At 37.9% G+C, this 22,090-nt stretch overlaps 1 protein-coding gene across 3 annotated transcripts in view; it reads left to right on the forward strand.

Moving 5' to 3' along the window:
* AUH (AU RNA binding methylglutaconyl-CoA hydratase) overlaps nt 1-22,090 on the forward strand; it is a 125,044-nt gene that overhangs the window by 99,621 nt on the left and 3,333 nt on the right. For 2 of the 3 annotated variants that reach the window (XM_082497772.1, XM_082497774.1), the window contains 2 exons: nt 19,620-19,807; nt 21,483-21,533. In XM_082497772.1, coding sequence (XP_082353898.1) covers nt 19,620-19,807; nt 21,483-21,533 — 239 coding nt within the window. The remainder of the gene's footprint in view (nt 1-19,619; nt 19,808-21,482; nt 21,534-22,090) is intronic. The other variant, XM_082497773.1, reaches the window with a different exon arrangement.

A 22,090-nucleotide genomic window follows, 5' to 3' on the forward strand; every position in this document is an offset into this window, starting at 1 on the left:
TCCTCCCAGCTTTTTGTGCACTTCCAGCCTACTCACTGGAGAGGTGGCATGAGGAGCAGAAAAGGCCTTGACTGCTTAGCAACAACTAAAACCAGCAGTGTGCTATCAACACTATTCTCATCCCAAATCCAAAACACAGCACTAGACCAGCTGCCAGCAAGAAAGTCAACTCTATCTCAGCTGAAACCATGACACGCTTTTAAACACATAAAGTGGTATTCCTGAGTAGCGCATGTTGTGCAGGCTGTTATATGTTCAGGCCTGGAAAGATGTGAATAACATTACAGGAAAACTTGTGATGATGAGTATTTCTATTAAGTAAACATAGAAATCCAGTCCTGTGAGTGTCTGTACATACTTATACATATCTATACCTACATATACGCATATATATATATATATATGACTGTCTCCGTTCAGTGCGTAATGCCAGTATCTGCTTGTTTCTCAGAGGCTTCCCAAGAAGATGCACCTTGCATAAGAATTCCTTTGTCAAGTGTCTTGGGATGGGTTTATACAACTGGCAAGTTCCAGTCATTTGGGCTGAAATTTTTAATGTGAACTGACTTTCTCAGGATAATTTTAGTCGGAATTTAAATGGAAATGTAGGCTATTTAAAAAAAAAAACAACCCATCAACTTTTTGGTCTGGGAATGTTGCAGGACTTTACAGAGGACCTTATGTTTAAGGAGATACATTTTGGTATCCAAAATTTGACTAAGCATTACCCTTGGAATCATAGAATCACAGAATAGTTCAGGTTGGAAGGGACCTTAAAAGCTCATCTAGTCTAACTCCCCTGGAATGAGCAGGGACATCTTCAAGTAGATCACATTGCTCAGAGCCCCGTCCAGCCTGGCCTTGAACACTTGCAATGATGGGGCATTGACAACTTCTCTGGGCAAAATTTCTTCCTTACGTCTAGTCTAAATCTACCCTCTTTTAGTTTAAAACATTACCCCTTTTCCTGTCACAACAGACCCTGCTAAAATGTTTGTTCTCATCTTTCATATAAGCCCCCTTTAAGTATTTGAAATGCCACAATAAGGTCTCCTTGGAGTCGAGTCTTCTCCAGGCTCCCTCAATACAACCCCAACTCTCTCAGCCTTTCCTCACAGGAGATGTGTACCATCCTTCTAATAATTTTTGTGGCCCTCCTCTGGACCTGCTCCAACAGGTCCGTGTCTTTTCTGTGCAGAGGGCTCCCGAGCTGGATGCAGTACTCCAGGTGGGGTCTCATCAGAGCAGAGTAGAGGGGCAGAATCACCTCCCTCAACCTGCTGGCCACACTTCTTTTGATGCAGCCCAGGATACAGTAGGCTTTCTGGGCTGTGTCCAGCTGTTCATTCACTAGTACCCCCAGTTCCTTCTCCGCAGGACTGCTCTCAATCCCTTCACACCCCAGCCTGTGTTGATATCAGGGGTTGCCCGGACCCAGATGCAGAACCCTGCACTTGGCCTTGTGGAAATTGATAAGGTTCACACAAGCCCACTTCTCAAGCCTGTCCAGGTCCCTCTGTATGTCATCCAGTCTCTCAGGTGTGTCAACTGCAACACTCAGCTTGGTGTCATCAGCAAATTTGCTGAGGGTGCACTTGATCCCACTGTCTATGTCACTGATGAAGATATGAGACAGTACTGGTTCCAATACAGTCCCCTGAGGGACACCCCTTGTCACTGGTCTCCATCCAGCCATTCAGCTGTTGACCACTGGATGCAACCATCCAACCAATTCCTCATCCACCAAACAGTCCATCCGTCAAATCCATGTATCTCCAATTGAGAGTGAAGGATGTTGTGGAGACCATGTCAAAGGCCTTTCAGAAGTCCAGATAGATGACATCCGTAGCTCTTCCCTTATCACTGATATAGTCATTCCCTCATAGAAAGCCACTAGCTTGATCAAGCAGGACTTGACCTTGGTGAAGCCATGCTGGCTGTCTCGAATCACCTTCCTGTCCTCCATGTGCCTTAGCATATCTTCTAGGAGGATCTGTTCCATGATATTCCCAGGCACAGAGGTGAGGCTGACAGGTCAGTAGTTCACACAGTACTCCTTTTTACCCTTTCTAAAATGGGTGCAATGTTTCCCTTTTTCCAGTCACTGAGGACTTCACCTGACTGCCATGACTTTTCAAATATCATGGAGAGTTGCTTGGCCAAGTGCATTAGCCAATTCCTTCAGGAGTCTGGGATGCATCTTATCAGGTCCCATAGACTTCTGTATGTTCAGGTTCCTCAGGTGGTCATGAACCTGGTCTTCTCTTACAGTGGGAGGGACTTTGCTACCTCAGTCCTCATCTTGCAGTCCATCTACTCGAGAGGTGTGGGGAGAGAGGTTGCCAGCGAAGACTGAGGCAAAAAAAGTTATTGAGTCTTCCACATGCTGTTTGTAGATTTTTCTGGAGCTTCCTAATGACATTCATTTGTTTCTGTTCAGGCTTGAGCAGTATTTTCCTTGTATTGAAGGGCTGAAGTCAGGGCCCAGGGCAGAAAACCTAGGCCTTTTCTTGTGCTCTCGGTGACCCTGCTGCAGTGCCCACCACATCACAGCATAAGCCGGCTGCAAAGCACCCCAGCACCTTGTGGAGATTCATGGCTGATAGGGAGTGTGAGGAAGGAAGACACAGCTCAGGACTTGGTTAGCGGGAAACAGGACTTTCTTATTTCAATATAAATCATTCTAATATTTCAGAATGTTCCTGTACGGGCATCCTGCAAGTCACATTACTCTTCTGTCATCAGCAGTCCTAACTGCAGCACACGCTGCGCTCTGTATGGTATTCGATGTTACTGTATGAAAGTTTTACTGCTCTCTTTTAGCAGCAAGAAATCCAGGACCTTGCAGCTTATATGGTTCTGTACAGGGATCCTCAAAAAAAAGGAGCAGGAGCAACACCTAGGAGATTATACAGACATAGGTAAAATGTGTTTTAGAAGAACATGGTTGAAAAGTGAAGCACTCAAAAATTAACTTCTATTATATGCAATCTTGCACAAAACTGCACAGTATCACTTGCAAAGTTTTAAGCCAGCTCTTTATCTCTATGCATTATTCTGTATATTTTTTCATTCCATGGGGACATCTACTGATGCTGTTCATAATGAGATTTTTTTAAAGACTGAAACTTGCCCAAATATGTTGTATGGATTGCAAATGGCATGTTCTGCAGATGTTGCTACCAGTGTCAAGCCAAATTTTACTCTGTATTCCAAAGCAGAGATGTTAGAGGGGCTCAAAATAAGGCCTCTTTTTTTTTTTTTTTTTATATAAGAAAACGCATTTTTGCACAAGTTTAATTCTTGGGTACAGCTGAAGTGGTTTGGGCCGAGTTAAAAAAACACCACATGAACAGCGTAGGAATATGAACTGCTTCCTGGGCAATCCTTATAAAGGGAAGAGCAGTTAAACAACTTGAGTGATTATACTCAATTAAAAGTAATGCTCTATATTGGGAAATTTAATGTGATATTAATAAAGGTGATACTACCAGCACTGCCTGTAAATAGAAATGTAAATGCATTACGTTGCTAATCTTCTTTAAATTAAGGATTAATTTTTAGTTGGATTTTAACTTTTTTTAGCATTTGATTTTGGAAAAAACGGGCCTGTGATAATCTGCTTCCCTTACTATATCATACAAAGAAAACTAATATGGATATGAAACGAAAAATGATTATGCAGTAGCATAATGTACAAGATAATTAGATGATGCAATAGAAAATGAAAAATATAATACCATAATTCAGAGAATTCACGAAATATTTGGGTTTGAATCCCTAATTTACATGAAATAGATTACTTGAAGTAGCTAAATTAGATGAACAGTCCGTTTTATTGTCTTCACCAGAGGAATGTGAGTGGTCAGGATAACCTGATGCGGATGTGAGGCAGCGTGAAAACAAGGAAGACTATTAAGTATAATCTCAACAATAATACTAGATACTATGGTAATGGGAATAATATACTATCATTTTCTGAAATTGAGGAGATGGGTGAAATACAGTCAGAACTCCCTTTGGTATTCACTTCACACAGAAGCTTAGAAATATTTTATTAAATATTAATAACAACATAAAAGACCTTTGGTCTTATTTTCATTTTAATTAGGCAGGATATATATGCCATTCACTTTGAAGCCAAATGCTACTCCTTTGTATTAACCTGCAGGGGGTACTAGAAAATTGAACCAAGTAGCATTTAGCTATTTCTCCTCCTGCCATGAGATAATTAACATCTACTCTTTTTGCAGACTCTCTTACTGTTACCTGATCCCCATATAGAGGTTTCATATTGACTTCTAGAGTTTGAGCAGTATGGCGTGAAATGCTGCCTCAGCCCATTTCTTATAAATCGCCAGAACTCAGGAAAGTTATTAACCTTCAACTTAAACTGCTGAACCTACAAGGCAGGCTTAATCTCATAGCGAAATCAGAATGGAGAGACAAAATGGACAATAATTTCAGGATGGAAACAAAGCTGTGTATAATATAATGAACCCATTTTGGTTTGTGGTGAAAGATAAAGGCAACTGAAAAACCTGACAACTTAATGACGGCTGGTAGGGCTAGAAAGAATGGGAAGGTTTTTGACACATAAAGCTGAGGCAGGAATTGGTAAGAAGCAAATGAAGAAAAATTAAAAGAAATAATTGCATGAAGTCTGTGGGTTTCTAGACTCCTATCCAGCTGTTTACACAGGCTGCATACCTCTTACATAGGTTTCCCACTCCACATCTAAAGCCTAAGAATCATCTTAAATGGGGCCTTGGAGCTTCTGATCTAGTGGCCGGGGATCCTGGGGCCTCTGTTGGGAGAACCTTGAAGAGCTGCCAGGCTCCTTGGCCAGCTTTCTCCTCTGGCTAATGACCTTGGGCATCCACTTTGGCCAGAGCTTCTTAAATCTTAGACCTAACATATTTGGCTCGGTCAGCCTACTGCAAAGCTATAAGCTTGCCAATCCTGCTGTCTGTGGGACTGGACACTCCTCATGGCTAAGCTTCCTCAGACTGAAGTCTGGTGGACTTAAATGCATGTTAACTGACAGGAAACAGAGCTGCTTTCAGAGGAAACCTACCTGTGCTTATACTGAACTGTGTTTATACTGAACACTTCACTTACTGATGAATGCACATTTTCCAATGATTATCAGAAAAACTGTAAAAAGTTTGACTGTCACTGTAATGCCCCATGACTGAAATTGTGTTCTTTGTACATAGGCATTATGAAACATGATAAATTACATCATCACATTTTTTCAGGGATACCCTCTTCCATAGAATAGGTGGTTCTTTAATTAGTACTTAACATTTTATGTATTTTGTTTCCCCATTGTGTAAAATGAACATCATTCCCCATTTCCTGTACATTTTTTAGCCTCGTTCTGGGGACATGATCATGCATTTTTTCATATAAAAACTGTGAGAGATGAACTCAGGGATTGTTTTGTTTCAGCCATTTTGTATGTCGACGACATGAGCAGGGCTATGTAACTTAGAAAAACAACTCCTTAAAAGGAGAAAAATATGAATCGAGTTTGTGATAGGCTAACCGGTCGTGAAAGAATGTGCGCCCTAACGTACCAAACCAATGGGACAACCAAAGGGGACAGATCTTGAGCAATTGGGGGAGGGCATAAATACCTGAAGTTTTGTAACTAAGTGTGCTCTTTTTGAGATGAACCCGACTCAGCTGACTCGTTTATTTTGCTCCTGAATAAATTTTTATCTTTGCTTCAAAGACTTTCTCCTCTTTACATTTTTATCCGTGAGTGTTTCTCACAAAACCACATGAAGTTGATAATACTTCGTCTTACAGAAGTGTTACAGAAATAAATTTCAGTAGTATCTATGAGACACCTATGCTGTAGTGATGTTAAAAAGTTTGTTTTTTCCAAAACTCCTGTGAAGTGAAGGACTATAAATAGCTTTGTTTTATCAACAAGATGAAAACCCAGGAAACAACAGGTACCTTCGCCTCCTGATTGTCCTTCATTTTTAGAGAAAACGTTAAGTGGTTAACAAAAATATTAGTGTCTATCATTCCCTTTTGTCCTTTTTTAAACAAAATCACATTAGTCTGGTTGCTATACACTGAGTTACTTTTTCTGTGTAGTTTGTATATTGTAAGAGGTGTAATCCGGTTTGTAAATTTAGAAACTTCCACATCTGCTGCAACATAACATCTTAGGTTCCACCTTTCTGCTGTTAGAAAAGCCAATTTAGCCTCTTACATAGTCGTTACCAGACTTGGACTAGTAACGACCACAGAAGCTGCAAAACAGTTTGTGATGTATCTCACTTCCCTTGTTCTCAGGTATGCATGTAATGTGTTAGAGGTAACTGAAAATATTAAACTTACTTCGTACTGCTAGAGCAGTTGGTTTGAATTTGAAAAGATAATGTTCAATCTAGACAAATCCCCGTTTTTGCATGCGCGAAGCTGTCAGAGTATTAGCTGTTACTAAGGGGGAGGAAACAGTAGAAAGAATGCTTTTGTTAGTTAGTGTGTACAAGATTTTGCCTTTTTTGTGTCAATAAATAAATTAAAACAGCACCCCCCCACCCCACCCTCCCAACTACTCCATTCTGAATATTACAAGCGGACAATTTCTGTGTTTACAAAATATTATTACTCAAGAGTTTTGAGACATAGAAGATCAAAAATATTAGACCTAGCTTTTGTTTCTACTAAATAATTAAATTTAATTACTCAAGGGTTTTGAGGTGCAGAACATCAAAAATATTAGTCTTTTGTTTCTACTGAAAAGAATAAGCAAACCAAATTGATTATGCCAAAAAAGATAATCAAACATATTTCTTCCACAGGTTCAGTAGCTGAATTTAGCATTCTCAAGTAAAATACAGTTACGGATCATTTATACTATGATGTATAAGGGGCAAGCTACTGTATGGTTACCAACATGGCACTATAGAACACCGATGGGTTTCGTGGAAAAGACAACTAACCCAACTCCTGAGCTCTCAATAAGGATAGCGTAAAGGATGAATTAAACATCTGACACTTCTCTGAAATTGAAGCGCAGCTTTCTAACTTAACTGTGGCCCCGTTTCCAGCTGCCACAGAGTTGAAAACCTTGAAGTAAGTAGGATCTGTGTATCGGGCCAAGGTAATACAAAAAACTAAATCCATTCTACCTATGGTCAACATTAAATTTCAAACAAATGAAAAATATATCCTTCATATGGGTGTGAATAGTGTAACTCAGTTTTTAATTGAATAGTTTACCTATGATCCATCATTACTGAATAATAGTAGAGCGTCTGATTATTTCCATTTATGACTGTATTATGTAAGAAACTAAAATAGCTTCCAAACTCATAATGAATTCACTGTATGTCTGGTATTTTTCTTCAATTTCCAGAAAATTCAACAAATTAAATGGCAATTGTGTAGTCTGCCTTAAAAGAACAGCTGCACAAGTTAGTTCACCACAAAGCAAGTTGAACAAAATGATATATGAATTACTGTTTCTGAATTATTTCACAGAACCTATCTGGCTCTGGAGACTTATTGGAGCCAACTATTACGGATTTCTGAATTTCAGAAATAATAGATTCCCATCGTTCCTTCTTTACCTCCATTTTTTTTCATGTATTTTCGGTTTCTGACCAAGAATTACTTCCCCCCCCCCCCCGATTCTAAGACACAACTGAAAACAAGCTTATAGGAAAAATTGCCCCAAAAGCTATTAATCCTCTGTAACTTTATACTAACAACTCTGTATTAATTATCTTTATATTTCAATATGAATTTGAGATCTGAGAAACCAGTGTTAATCAGATGACTGACTTAACCTGAGTTTTATCTTAACAGCTAATGCTTACTGTAGAAGTTTTGTGAAATTGTAAAGAAAATAGTACAATGTACTGGACATGTGTCAAATGTTTTTTAAGCAAAAAAATACAGACTTCAGTCTCTCAGAGGCCTACAATGATGCATTTTTTTAAACATTATTTTGCATCAGGAAATACGAATGACTACGCTGAAAATTAGCCAAACTAACAGAGGATGAGGGAAGTTAGTTTAATTTTCAACATGCTAATATGATAGATACCTGCTGGAAGGAATGGCTACTTGTTAGTTCATTATGAATGGAGTGAAATTCTCCTTTTAGCCTGGGACTATGAGATCCTTATAATAAGCTTTTTGGCTTTCTTGATTACACAGAATGATAAACGTATTTATTGGCCTAACAGAATTTGGATGGTCCTAAGAATTTTTGCTAGGTGTTTCTAGAAAAGAACCAAGCTAAAGGAAGCCCTCGTTTGCCCCTTTTCTAGGAAATATAGTGAAGATCTTGCCACAAAAAGAAAAAAAAACAGGAGCTTTGCACAGGGTCACTGGAAACTCTTCCAGTTACAGACCTCTGTTCCAGCTCCCTGCAACTGCAGGTTTACTCCCTACACTCATTTTCCCAGTGTTTTTTCCTTAAGAGAGTTCTTTCTGCCCATACCCAGTCTTCCTTTATATGTGCCTTAAGCATCAGCTCTATGTAGTTTATACTTGCAGAAAATGTTTCTTTATTCTTTGGGGGGGGGAATAGTTGTCTCTTTCCCATCCAGCGTGTTTGCACGAGACCATCATTGCTCTCATATTTAGGGAGCCAAAATGATCTCAACCAGAATATTCTGGGGAATCGTGACTATGTTTAGTCTAATAAGCAGGGGGAGGCTGTCTGTTGGATTTGAACCTACCAGCTTGAGCTCACAGGTTTGCACCTGGCCCTCTGTCCCTTTATGAACCGGTAAGGAGAGGATGTACGTATTATTGGGGCTGTGGGATTATCAGGGCAAAACAATTAAAATTACTGTTGTTCAAGGATACTCCACATGTGCAGTGCAGTGGCATATGGGATCACCATCATATTAATGGTCTTGGTTGTATTGATTGTATTCTATTTTTATCAGTTCAAACAACCAGAGATTTCTTTGCCGCAAATTCTCACTGTTATGAAATAGTACATGGCGTGAGTACAAGCAGCAGACTGGAGAAGAAGGATAAATTTCCTTTAATAAGACATGTTTAGGTGTAGGTAGGACTATTAAGAAAATTGAAGGTTATTGATTATTAATCAAAATCAAGTGTTAAAACCAAAATGTTTTTGTTTCAGATTAAATACAATACTTTGTTTCACCAGAAATTATGTTTTAGGCTCTTAAAAAACCCCAAGAATGCATGCACAAGCAACCAGATGAGAGAGACTGAGACAGCAACGTAGACCGTCTCAAATCATGTTTAGGTTTTATGACATAAAAAGCATAAGGGCCATGCTAACACATTGCAAGCTTATCCTGCTTTTGGTATTCCATTGGGTATCTCCACAGAACACCTACAGCTTGCTGTTTTGGCCTTAAATTATACGTGCACGGTAAGATACAGCCCTCTTTGTTTAGGGTTAACAACAGAGGTGTGATAAAGGTTTTCAATTTCTGAGCTGTTTCAGTGGTCCACTTGCAAGAAGAATAAATGTTACGACCAAGGCTTGCTGGGGAAGAGGGCTGCCAGTTCTTAGGGTGAAACACATCTCATGCTTAAAATGAGAGAGATATGGGAATTCTGTTAAAAAATACCGATTTTTCTGAGAAAGCATGAGAAAGGAGACTGAGGCCAAGAAGGTGATGTGGGTTTATGCTTGCTCATCAAATTCCTCACCTTGCAGGCAAATGGAGTCTACAAGGGGTTTCATTCAGCATGTCTACTCTTTTTCTAAAGATTCCATGATTCTCTTCGGATTTCAAGGGTGAAGTGTCCTTTATTAAAGAAATTCTATTTTTAGTTTCTTACTCATACGCCACATATTCTCTGAAGGACTTAATGCAGAAATAGAGCTTTTGAAGTCTCCAGGCTCCAGTAAAATGTTTCTAAACTGCTGTGGATTTGGGAGAGCTCTAGCACTGACTCTAATCAAGCAGGTAGATTGCTGCCAGAGAAGGGTCAAAGGGTGTGCATGTAGGAGTGCCTTGAGAGATCCAGAACTAGGATCAGCCACCAGGCTATAGCCACACCTAGAAGCACAAAGGGTCCAGCAGCTAGGTCTGCTCACATCAGAGTGGTCCTGCCTGAAGAGCAGGATGAGGCCAGCGAATGAGAAGTGTGCAGTGCTCCCTATCTTGTTGATCCTTAGCGTTTGTTAAAAAGCTTTTCTTAATGACTGATGTCAATTAGAAGATAGTCACAATTTTTTTTAATAAGTGCAGTGTTTCTGGCTACTATCTTAGCTCTTGCTGCTGATACAGATTCATTTCTTCATTACCTCCTGCACTTATAGCCCCAAATGTCTCTCTTCCTGGAATTTGGATGTAGGTTGTAAGAAAAATAAAATTAATATCTAATTTCTTTGATCCTTGAAACTATAAAGGTCTTTGAAAGCCAACTCATCTGTGCGTGATTAGGTGACAGAAGAATCTTATTAGCACTACCTTCTCCATCTATAGAGAACGACTTGCCATTGCATACAACCATTTTGCATTGTATGCTATAAGTAGTGAGAGGAATATAAAAGGTCTTTTCTTAATGTAATTCCTTTCCTTGGTGTTGTAACAGTCTGACAGCTACAGCCTGGGAATAATCACTTATTTAATCTCTGTCTTTGTTGATTTCCTGTCAGTTATTGGCTTTTGGGTTTTTTTTGAGGAACTACAAATTGACTAGAAGGTGATGGAAGAGCTGTAGTCTTCTGTTAAGGAAAAACACCTAAGTAATCCCAAACAATAAAATTTTAAGAAGACAGTTTGCACTTATTGGGGTAGGTCCACTGTTGCACAGGAACTTCCCTAGTAGAAAATCTGTCCCATATACATTTAAAGTTGTTACATATCTTTACACAAAATTATATGCATCTTAAACTGAAATTTTTTAATGAATTTGGGCTGTAATGTTTTAAAAACTCTGATTCTCAAAATGTTAAAAATGTGAATTAAATGTAATTGTATTTATCAGAGAGGGAAGAAGAGTAATTTTAAATGTACCATCTGTTTTCTGGCCTTTTAATAGTAGTGTAACTCAAAACAATGTGCTGATCCTACCTACCCTCTCTCAGTTGATCCTGAACAGCCCTATATGGAACAAAGAGTCAGTCAAAAGTAGTAAGGAGATGTGATTTCCTGACAAGGACATGAACAAATAAACAATTTGGATCTTCTTCCAGTTGCTTTTGTTTATGTTGAATTTGTAACATTTCAGTCTTTGAATACCCATTCTTTTGTATAATCTGGAGGGTATCTGCTGCTCTCTGTATAGCTGAGTAGGACTTGAATCATATACGTGTAGTGAATAAATAAGTTTTCTGTAGAACCTGTAAAGTATGATCCTGGCTTTGGAAAAGTAGCTTCTCTCCCAGCCCATGTCACAGGCTTCTAACCTGGTATGTTCAGGTCACTTAAACTGCAGTTTCTTAGGTGCCGGTTCACTGATTTTCACTGATTTTAGGATTTTGATAGCCAGTCTGGAGGTACTGAGCATGAAAATCTGAAGCTGAAATCACTAGGGCTGCTTGTGTCTCTGCTACCTGGATTTAAGTTAGTTAAAAATTGTACAACAAGCCCTAATAATCTGGGAAATAATCTATTGGAAACTTGGTGTTAAATATTGTCTTGGTAGAGTGTTGAGGCTTTTGGAGCATTTAATGTTTTGAAAATTGCTTAATTTAGCAATGATGGCACGTTCTTTAAAAGTGGAAAATACGTTTGTTACACAGACCTTTGGAATATGACTTACATGACTGAAAAGTATTATATATATCCATGTGAGAGTGTATATATATATACACATTGAGAATATCCTATAACATAGACTGAATGCATATTTATAGTTACACTTGTGATGAATTTATTTTAATTGTTAATTTCTAATATAGGTTTTAACTATTCTTCATATAGGTAATATACTTAAAAGGAATAGCAAAGAATGTGATATTCAGAATACAAATTAACATGCGCAAATAAAAATAACATTTCAGTTATTCATGTGACTTACAGAGTTTTTATTAACAGCAGTGATTATTTCTTCACGTGTCAACTATTGCTGTAAAATAACAAATAGAAGGATCAGGCTGGGAAGTAAAAAGAACAGAATGCCATTTTGGCACTCCAAGATAGCACTACAAATTTAACAGATCAAGCTGAAAATGTTAGGAGTATTTCTGAGTATCAGACTTGGTATCTCAAAATTGAGTTCCAGTTTACTGAAGAGTTTGCTTTTTGCATAGCAGATTGTTAGATTATTGCCAGTTTCGAATAATTTGGCCAGTTTTTTAGTAGAGTCTGTCTTTTCAAAGCACTCTAAAATGTTACAGACATTATGTTATAGCTGGTACTAGGCTAGGTGCACTGTAGCTGTAGTGTATGGCTGCCTCATCTGGGAGGACATCCTACTCAGGATGAAGGATACACTTCATATGTATGAGTTCATTTTAAATATGTTTATCAGTAGAGAGAGCACTCTGCCTTCTTGGGATTTTGCAGCTGAACCAGGCGGCGTCGTGTCCTACAATCTCGTTGGCCTTGCTGTTTTCCCTGGGCTCCCATTCTGTTAGCCACAGATTCTTACTTCTTTATTGCTGCTGAAGTCAGAGAATTTCAGGGATTAATAATTTCAGAGGTAAATTCTTAAAAGCCCATACTTTTGAACCGTTGAAAACAAGTTAATTTGATAGTAGTCAGGGTGGGACAAAGAATAGTGTTAGGAATAGGGATTGGTTTGCAGGGTTCACAGAGTCATGAATTTCTTTGCTGTGTGGAAGAACAAAATGGTAGATTTCTACAAGGAGAGCACTGAAGTGCTCATAAGCAGTGAATATTCAGATTTTTTGGTTTTGCTTTGGTTGTTGTTCAGTTCTGTCCATTAAAAATCAAAGTAATTTGTCGCTTTCGGGATGGCCAGACTTCCCTCCCATGTCCCCAGTGGCTCACCTACTACAGGTGTCTTCTTAAATATGATCTGGATCCGTCAACAGCTCTGCCCGCTGTCTTCAGGTTCACTGGGCTCCGTCCCCACGACTATTTCTAGTCGTCTTCTTCCTTAGCATCACGTCGGGGTCACCATTTGTGGTGATTGAAATGCACGGACTCCAATATGCAGGATCAAAATCAAAATCAGCTTTATTAAGTAGAATCATAGAATCATAGAATCATAGAATCAGTGAGGTTGGAAGGGACCTTTAAGATCATCAAGTCCAACCATTAACCTACCCTGATAAAAACACCACCACTCCTAAACCATGTCCCTAAGCACCTCATCTACCCTTTTCTTAAACACCTCCAGGGATGGTGAATCCACCACCTCTCTGGGCAGCTTATTCCAATGTTTAATAACCCTTTCAGTGAAAAAATGCTTCCTAACATCTAATCTAAACCTGCCCTGACATAACTTGAACCCATTTCCTCTTTTCCTATCACTTGTCGCCAGGGAGAAGAGGTCAGCCCCCACCTCTCTACAACCTCCTTTCAGGTAGTTGTAGAGGGTGATAAGGTCTCCCCTCAGCCTCCTCTTCTCCAGGAGAAGTAAGCGTGTTCTTTCTATACTTTTCTACAAGGCCAGTAATTTTCTACTTTACTTGTTTTCGCCATCACGTACTCTAAAAGTTCACATTCCCACCGAAAAGGGAATCTCTCTTCCCTGTGAGCAGCACCTCCTTATCTAGGGAGTAGCTTCACGGAACTTCATCGTCTGCCAAAACAGTGCTGCAGCTGCTTATTCCTCCCTATTAGTTCTACCACACTTAACCCTTCTTTTGCCTCCGTCCCCACAGTAATCGTCCCAATTTGGGACTGTGATCTCATTGTTAAAGGAGATGCTGCGAAGCCACTAATAACCCTCAACACTCATTCAAAATGTAAATAAAAATAGGATACTACTGTGGTAATTAATTTTTCTGTATTTCACTTGCCCTATGTAATGGTGATAGTTTTTGACAAGCCTGTTTTTGTCCTGATTTTCACAAGTCTAATTTTAGCTGTCATAGTCAATCCAAAACTGTAAGAAAGTGGACTATAAAGTTATTTATTTAAAATACAAGTTAAATAAAAGTTTTCACCTAATGTTACTCATAAAGCCTACATGATTTTAAGTAGGATCATATAGATTGGGACTGGTCTAAGCCTCCTACCTGTTGTTACAGCCGAGCAATGACTTCATAAATGTGTGGGTGTAATTTTGAAACTGGAGAGTGCCTTCTCCTTGGGCCGTTAATTTCTATCTGCAGCAAGATGAGTTATGTTTTAATGTGCATGTGCTTTTGAATTTCATTTTAAGTTCACTTGCTGTCATTGCATTCCCAAACGACAATAAGACCAAGTTTATTTCTGGAGTAATAGGGAGGCACGTGGCCTTACTGAATACCTGTGTGTGCTCAAGCTTGATGCATTTGTTTATGTTTAAGTAAAAATTAATAAGTAGAATACCGGCCTTAGGAATTTCTCTTTTCTTCCTCAAATAATTTCAGTTTTTAAAAAAATTGGGCAGATTGTCAGTGTGTGCATTGCTAATACCATGACTCCTGGAAGTCCATGGGTGGTAATGCAGATCTGTGTTTGTCAAGCAGTGTTTAGTCTGACAGTGGAGTCTGTGCAGTGGGTTGTACCATGCTTGTGAGGGGAATGTGGAGTGAGCTCTTTACACCACATGCGGAATCCTCTTTGAAGTGGAGTCCATTTTATAAAAATCAGGTTCCAGATGCATTTTTTGGTTCCATTCATTTCATATATTCTGGGAAACCATCTCCTACCTTTCTCAGTCTACAGCATTACTTATTTTGAAAATGAATCAGTTTTTCTGAAAAAAATCTGACGATTTCATCTTTCTGTAAAAAAGCTGTGATTCTTTAACTACTAGTGAATTCTGAAAGTGTATTTACACCATCTCTCTTGCATCATAAGCGTTCATACATCTTCAAGCCAAGTACTACATTCTTCTGATTCAAGCTGCCACCTTCAAGCCACCCCACACATTGCGGTTTGGTATATTCTAGGCTTTTTTTCAGATAGGTTTTAAATAAACAAATCCACAGATGCAGGGGAATAAAATGGATTGTGAAAATTAAGCACTGATTTGCAAATAAGGTTGGTAGTTTTGGAGCTGGAGTTTGCCATTGTCAGGCTGGGACAGGTAGCAGGTCAGCCTGCCTCTTCAACCTTGGGTAGGGTTGTGTCTGAGGTTCCTACAGGGCTTTCTTCGGTTTCACTGGCAAGCAAGACTTTCACGACTCCATTTGGCAGCCTACTACAAAATCGCACTCAGACAACTTCTCTGTCGTCACAGACCCCGGGGCAACCTCTGAGTCAGCCTCAGGCCACTGTCTCGGGCTTTGCAGAGGTCTCCACTCTTCTTCCAAGCAACGACTTATATGGCCAGACATGAGAGCAGCCTCACCTACCGCCTGCTCTTTGTCACCTCAGTACTCCTTGAAGAGAAAATGTTTTCTTTCTTTTCTTCTCCATCCCGTTTTCACGCTGTCACTTGCATCTTTGTTGATGTCTTTTCTGGTCTGAGCTGTTTCTGGTTATTAGTCGGTTATCCAATTTGTGCCAGTGAAGGGCTCTTCATGTTTTCACCTGTGAAAGGATTTGGGATCTTTGAGACCATAAAGATTTATACCTGGTTTAAGTTAGCTAAAAATTTTACAACTTTTCAGGATCAAGGCCTAATCCGGGAAATAATCTGTTTGAAATTTAGTGTTAAATATTGTCTTGGTAGAGCATTTAGGCTTTTGGAGTGTTTAATATTTTGAAAATTGCTTAACTTAGAAAAGGATGGCACATTCTTTAAAAGTGGAAAATGTGTTTGTTTGTTACACAGACTTTTGGAATATGGCTTACGTGACTGAAAAGTGTCATATTAAAATAATAGTTTTATCCATGTTATCTTATTTATGGGCTCATATTGTTAAGGATTTGGCGTTATGGACAACAGGTTTCTGCATTCCATATTTCTGTGAGTGTCAATGGAAAGGAGAAAAATCTACTCCTTACAGCTTTCTGCAAAGAATCACAAGTATACATTTGAGCCATTTCTTGACGGACTTGAATAATTAGAAAGTTTGTGGCTGACAGGCTTTGGTTTCACCATTGATCATTAATAAAACATTAGAAATGCACAGTAGTCTTAAAAAAAGAAATCTAGAAACCTGTCAGTTAAATCAATCTAACATGAATCAAACAAAGCTTGTGATAGAAAGGGTAGGATAGAAAGACTCATTTTTACTTGACTTAATATTAACAGGATTATTACTGAATTAAAGTTTGGATTTTTTTTGTCAGAACAGGATTTTTTCCAATATGTTTTGACAGAGCCTTAAGCTATGAGAAACTACTGACTGTAGATATTCTCTGCCAGAATGATGAATCTATTTCCAGTAAGCTAGTTGCTTCATCTTGTTGGATATACTCTTGGGAATTTATCACGTAATTCCCTTAATCCAAACCAGTTGTGTACATATTTTGTAATTGATGAATTACTGACAGTAAATAAATATTCATAGAAAATCAACTATTTGTTAAAGAAAGAAAATACTGTTTAACAATTTTCATACTGGAACTTAGCAGTCATGTATTTGCTATGTCTTTTTCACACGAACGAGTGTCATCTAAAACTGCTGTTTACAATTACTACATTGAATATGTACCATCTCAGATAAGAACGCATTTACATTGCAACTGTGTGTCAAATACTTTTATCAACACAGTGAGTAATACCAGATCACTAGTCCTTGAAATAACATGTCATTAAATTTGTGAAGATGAAACAACTATTCTTCCATCAAATTCTGCTCTACATTTAGATGAAATCCCTTGCTTAAGTAATGTCTTTGAAGACTGGGTGTTACTTCCTTTAGCTATGATTGTAGTTGGCAGGCATTATATGTTCTTTGTGTATTACCAAAACAGAACATCTATCTGCAGGGTACTCCCTGCCTTTTCTTCATAAATGGATGTAACTTTGGTGTGTTGGATGTATTTTGGTGTGGTTTTTGCATTTGATTAATTGGGTCTTACTGCTTTAGTGTGTACATATATTTTATTCTTACTACTGAATATATATGATTGATGCACTGAACCGTTGGCTTCTGTTCTGTGAATATTAATCAAAGAATATGCTCTTCTGCTTAATGGCTTTGCGGTGTAGGAGGCAGCCAAACAACATAGACTATAGTCTGCTTTTTTTGCTCTTTAATCATTATTGTGTAAGACACTGGCAAGAACACTTTTTTCATCTATAAACACTATTTCATGCTTAAACATATCCATTGTTTGGTCAAAGTTATGAAATATTGTTGCTCAATTAAATTTTGTTTTCAACATTTCCTGGTAAAAGCAGTAATAGAAGAGATAAAACAGTAAAGGAAGGGGAGATAATTAAGTAGAAAAAAATAGTAGGCATAGCAAGCAAGGAAGAAGCAGAAGATGAGGAGTCAGTCTCATGATTTGGACAAATAGTTTTCTTTAATCAAAAGCCAAACCTGATGCTTTTCGAGATTCCATTACTGTGGTGAAAGAGATAAGCTATGACTAAACTATTCTTAAAGAGAATCAGGGTAGACACTTGCTGTGTTCTGATGTGCACTTAAAATGTGCGTAAGGATGGATGTTGATTAGGGTGTGACAGGTTATTTGGGTGAGAAATTGAGACATGTTCAGTATTTAAAGCGAAAAAAAACAGTAAATGATTTGATGGTGGTACGGCTCAGTATCAGAAGCAGCAAGCTTCTTGAAAACACAGCTCATGTTTATGGCATGTAGTTCTGGTATAAAGGTTGATAGTCATTCTCTGTGAATCTCACCAGTGAGGCAGCCACAGCTAATAGGAAGGCTTAGGCTTCAGGGTTTATAGGATTTTACAAGGGGTTTTCTTTTAGTCTCCCCTCCCCCCCAGACCCTTTCATAAAAATGCCTCGGAGTAGGGGCTTTCTTGAAAGTACGCGGTTAACAAAATTTTCCCCATAGCACTATCACTGGCTTAGCTGTACAACTAGCAGAATTATCAGAATTTATCAAACAGGAGTTCCTTCTGCAGTTGCCTGTTGCCCTTGACCATTAAGGACAGTCTTGCTGAAATCCTTTCAGAGTGGTAGGACCATAGAGAATATCACATTATATGAATTCGCTAATGTTCTTGTTCTACAAATTTTATTTTAACTGTTAGGAGTGTAAGCCTTTTTTTAATTCCTCCAGTTTCAGCCCAGAAAATATATCTCAGGTTTTGATATAGATCGTGATTTTGTAATATTCTAGAAAGGCATAAGGCAGGAATCTCCCAAACCTTTTGCACTTTTGTATGATGTAATTTGTTCAAAGGCAGGTCTGGGTTTATGGAAAGGAATACGGTAGTACTGAAGCTTGTGATTCATAAAAAACAATAGTTGAAAGCTGAATCATTAAATCACAAAAGCTTTGTGTTTGTTTCCAGTCAGTTTATTTGTCTTAGAGATGTATTTAAAGTATTTTCAGGAAACATCAGTAAGAGAACTGAAAGGCTTCAATAAAATACTGGCTTAGTCCACCATAGTGGAAATTAATCTATTTTATATTAGTTGAACATATATTTACCCTGTGTTGTACCACCTCCTATAAATATTCCTCTTGCATAAATACATATATTTATATCTTAATATATTAGCATGCTTTTGCAGAAATAGCTCTTTGGAAAGAAATTTTTACTTACAGACTGTATATATATATATTGAATATTTGTTTCAGATCCATGTCAAAATAGTAGACCTTGTATATTTTCGAAATCCTTTCTCCTGGGTAAAGGCCATTTCCACTGTTTTATACAAACATCTGCTTCTGTGATTTGAGTCTACTTCTTCAGTTTTGATAATGATTATTCCCACATTCTTGTTGTTTGTCAGTTCTGGAAAGTTAATTGTTAGTCCAACTAAGCAATCTTCACATGTCTGGTTAATGTGGTTACTGCTTATCGACCTTCTGAAAATGCTGATCTGCCAAAGAAGTTTTTAACGTATTAAGAAAAGCTAACTGAAGTTAGGTACCTTTCTCTGCTGATCCACATCTGTCACTGTCCTTCCCTAGTTTTTGTAATCAAGCTTTAAGATTTCAAGATTAATATGGAAGTAAGAAGAGACAAAACCATTGCTTTTTAAAGGCCTTGTCTAGTGGCTTTAGTTTAGGTTACATATAAATTTTTATTGTCCCTAACATATGCAAATTTCAGCATGGACTACAGTATTGTTAGAGTATAGTTCTTCAAAAGTGTTCATTTTGTGGATATTAATATCATAGAAATAGATTGTTGAAAAGAAGCATAGTTTTTGGATATGGTAATTACTGGCAAGTAGTTTTTCTTCAGCTTTTGGCTGATATGAATAAGGTAACTGGTCTGTAATAGAACAGAATCTATTAATATTTTCTCAGTCACGTGTCTTTCTAAGAAACAGAGCAATTTAGTTCATTTTAGATGCAGTTTCAAAACTGAAGAAGGCATTTAGGAATGCCTTTGTATGATAGTTTTATTTCTATATGTTCATATAATTATTTATGGAATTAAAAATGAAAATAATTTGGACTGAATCAGGCATCTGCATTTGTGGTATGAATGGATGGGAAACTAATAATTGCATTTTCTCTTTTTCCAAACTTCAGGGGGCACACAGAGATTACCTCGCACAATTGGAGTGTCATTGGCAAAAGAACTAATCTTCTCTGCACGTATTGTAGATGGCGAGGAAGCAAAATCGATAGGATTGATTAGCCATGTGGTAGAACAGAATGAAGCAGGGGATGCTGCATACAGAAGAGCATTAGCTCTGGCAAGAGAATTTTTACCTCAGGTAAAAAAAATTATTTTGATTCTAGCTTTTACCGAAGATTAAAACTAAAAAATACCAGCTGTATTAAGAAAAACTGTCATGAATTTATGTATTAAAAAGCCATTCTAGTTATGTGGAGAGCAATCAGAAGTTTTCTCTCTCATGTGTTGAGTGGTGTTATTTGGTAATCTATAGCGAAGCAAAAAAACTCGGTCAGTCCTTGTATTGTCATGGTGTGGTCTGTGTATTCCGTGTTTTGGATTTCAAGTTTTAAACAAAAAAATAGCATAAGGTGGGGTTTTTTTTGTAAAGCAATTATCTCAATAGCTTATTCTTTTACTATTGAGTATTTCAAAGGGAGGCAAACAGGTCCATATAAAAGTGGACGTATCTCTGTGTAACGCCTATTTTGAAAACATAAATCTAAATGTAATTTCAGCATTAAAGCAAAACCCACTTACTAGTGGAAAGTTTGCTTTCTATCCTTTGTGTGTAAGTTTGATGAAAGAATCATGCTCTTATTATCATTCATTCTAAGTGACATCCTGTCTCTGTCTTTCATAAAAGAATTGCAATGGGATTTGCTGAATTCCTGTGCTTTAGAACTTGAACATTTTAGTAAGAAGTTTGAGTATGACTCTTACAAGAGTCTTTGTGCTGTTTGACTGCTACATGTTCCCCTGTTGACATAGACTGCAAGCTGTTTCAGAGTAGGAATGTGAGCTTGGAGCTTTTAATAAACCTGCTTTTCAAGTGAAGGGTCCCAGGTAGCCAATACATAGGAGGCAGAAGAAGAAAATAATTAGTAAACCACTTTATTGGATCACAAGCGTAACAGCTAAAATTTGTTGTTGAAAATGGAAAATGTTGTGGGTTAAGTATGTCATTTAACATTGGTTGTTTGTGTCATGAACACTTTGATAGGAAGACAAACATGGAAAATACAGTAAAAACTTTAACATACAGTGATTCAAAAAGGTTGATTTATAGTTACAACTTCAAATTGGAACCCGCTCAAAAGCATTTGGCTTTCCCAGAGCAGCAGGCCACTTCTCTAAAGCAATGTCTGAACATTCAGAAGCTGATGCTTGTGCACAGGCACAGGACTGAGACAATTCCCAAAGATGTCTCGCTATTCTGCGGCGCATTGGAGGAGGAGGGTGAAAATCCCTCTGCTGGCTGGGGACCTCAGTCTCTCATGGAAGAGTGTCATCCCTTGACCAGTGCAGGCTTTGAAGTAGTGTATTTTAGGTTTGAGGCTGCATCAGTTCATTTTGTTTCATTATCACTTCTTTTCATGTGTCTCCATTGTGTGATAACAGGAACGTAAGATTGGCCTTGTGAAGGCCTATAATGATGTCTCTTAAGGTGGCTTTTCTGAGCCTTGTTTTGAAAGGAATTGATGGACAGAAGTGGGCATTCTCAGCACCTTTGAAATGTAAACCAAACACACTGCTTTAATTACATTATTTTGAAAACAGTATATTTTCACTTTTTCTCAATATTCAAACTATTGGTTTGGAAGCAAATGTCTACTATAGTGATATAATTTAGGATACTTGATCTATTTGCTATAAATTTAATAAAAGTCCAAAGTCTAGAAGGTCCCAATATAAGAACATTGATGTGCAGGCTCTTAACTGCATAATGTTGTAGATCTTGATGATATCTAAATAAGCTTTTTCTTTCATTTTAGGGACCAGTAGCAATGAGAGTTGCAAAACTGGCCATCAATCAGGGTATGGAGGTAAGGATCTGTACTTTCCATAAAATTAAGCAGAAGTTAGGCTGGCAGCAGGTCTACTGTGGTAGTTTTTTTTTCTAGAACTGGTTTTAGTTTCTCAGGGTATAATCTTTCAGAATCTGTTTTGTCAAAACTTTTTAAAAGGTGAAATGCAATTTTTTTATCTCTCAGACTCCTGAGACTAGAGTTGATGCTGATTTCCATAACGAGGCTAAGTAGCCTTGTGTCTGTCCAGGAGTAATGCGCTCTGCTAATTATTAATACTAGAAAGTAAACATAAGCTACTATGAACAGGTTGTATTTCAAATGCTGGGCAGAAAAAAGCCTCAAAGTCATATTCTGTCAAGTCTGTCAATGCTGTCAGTATTTAGTAACTAATAAAGTTAAAGGCCAAAATGCATGTTATTTATTTTTAATAGTTTAATAGAGGTTAGTGTTCAAGTTATCTCTGGAGTCTGATTTCATATTTGATTCTGATTGCCACTCCTTCTTGAACACTATTGACCTAGCTCTAAAGCTCGTTAAAATCCAGCCTTGAACACGTCTGAACATGTGTTTTA

This window comes from Vanellus vanellus, assembly GCF_965231255.1.
Source record: "Vanellus vanellus genome assembly, chromosome: Z".
Lineage (NCBI taxonomy): Eukaryota > Metazoa > Chordata > Aves > Charadriiformes > Charadriidae > Vanellus > Vanellus vanellus.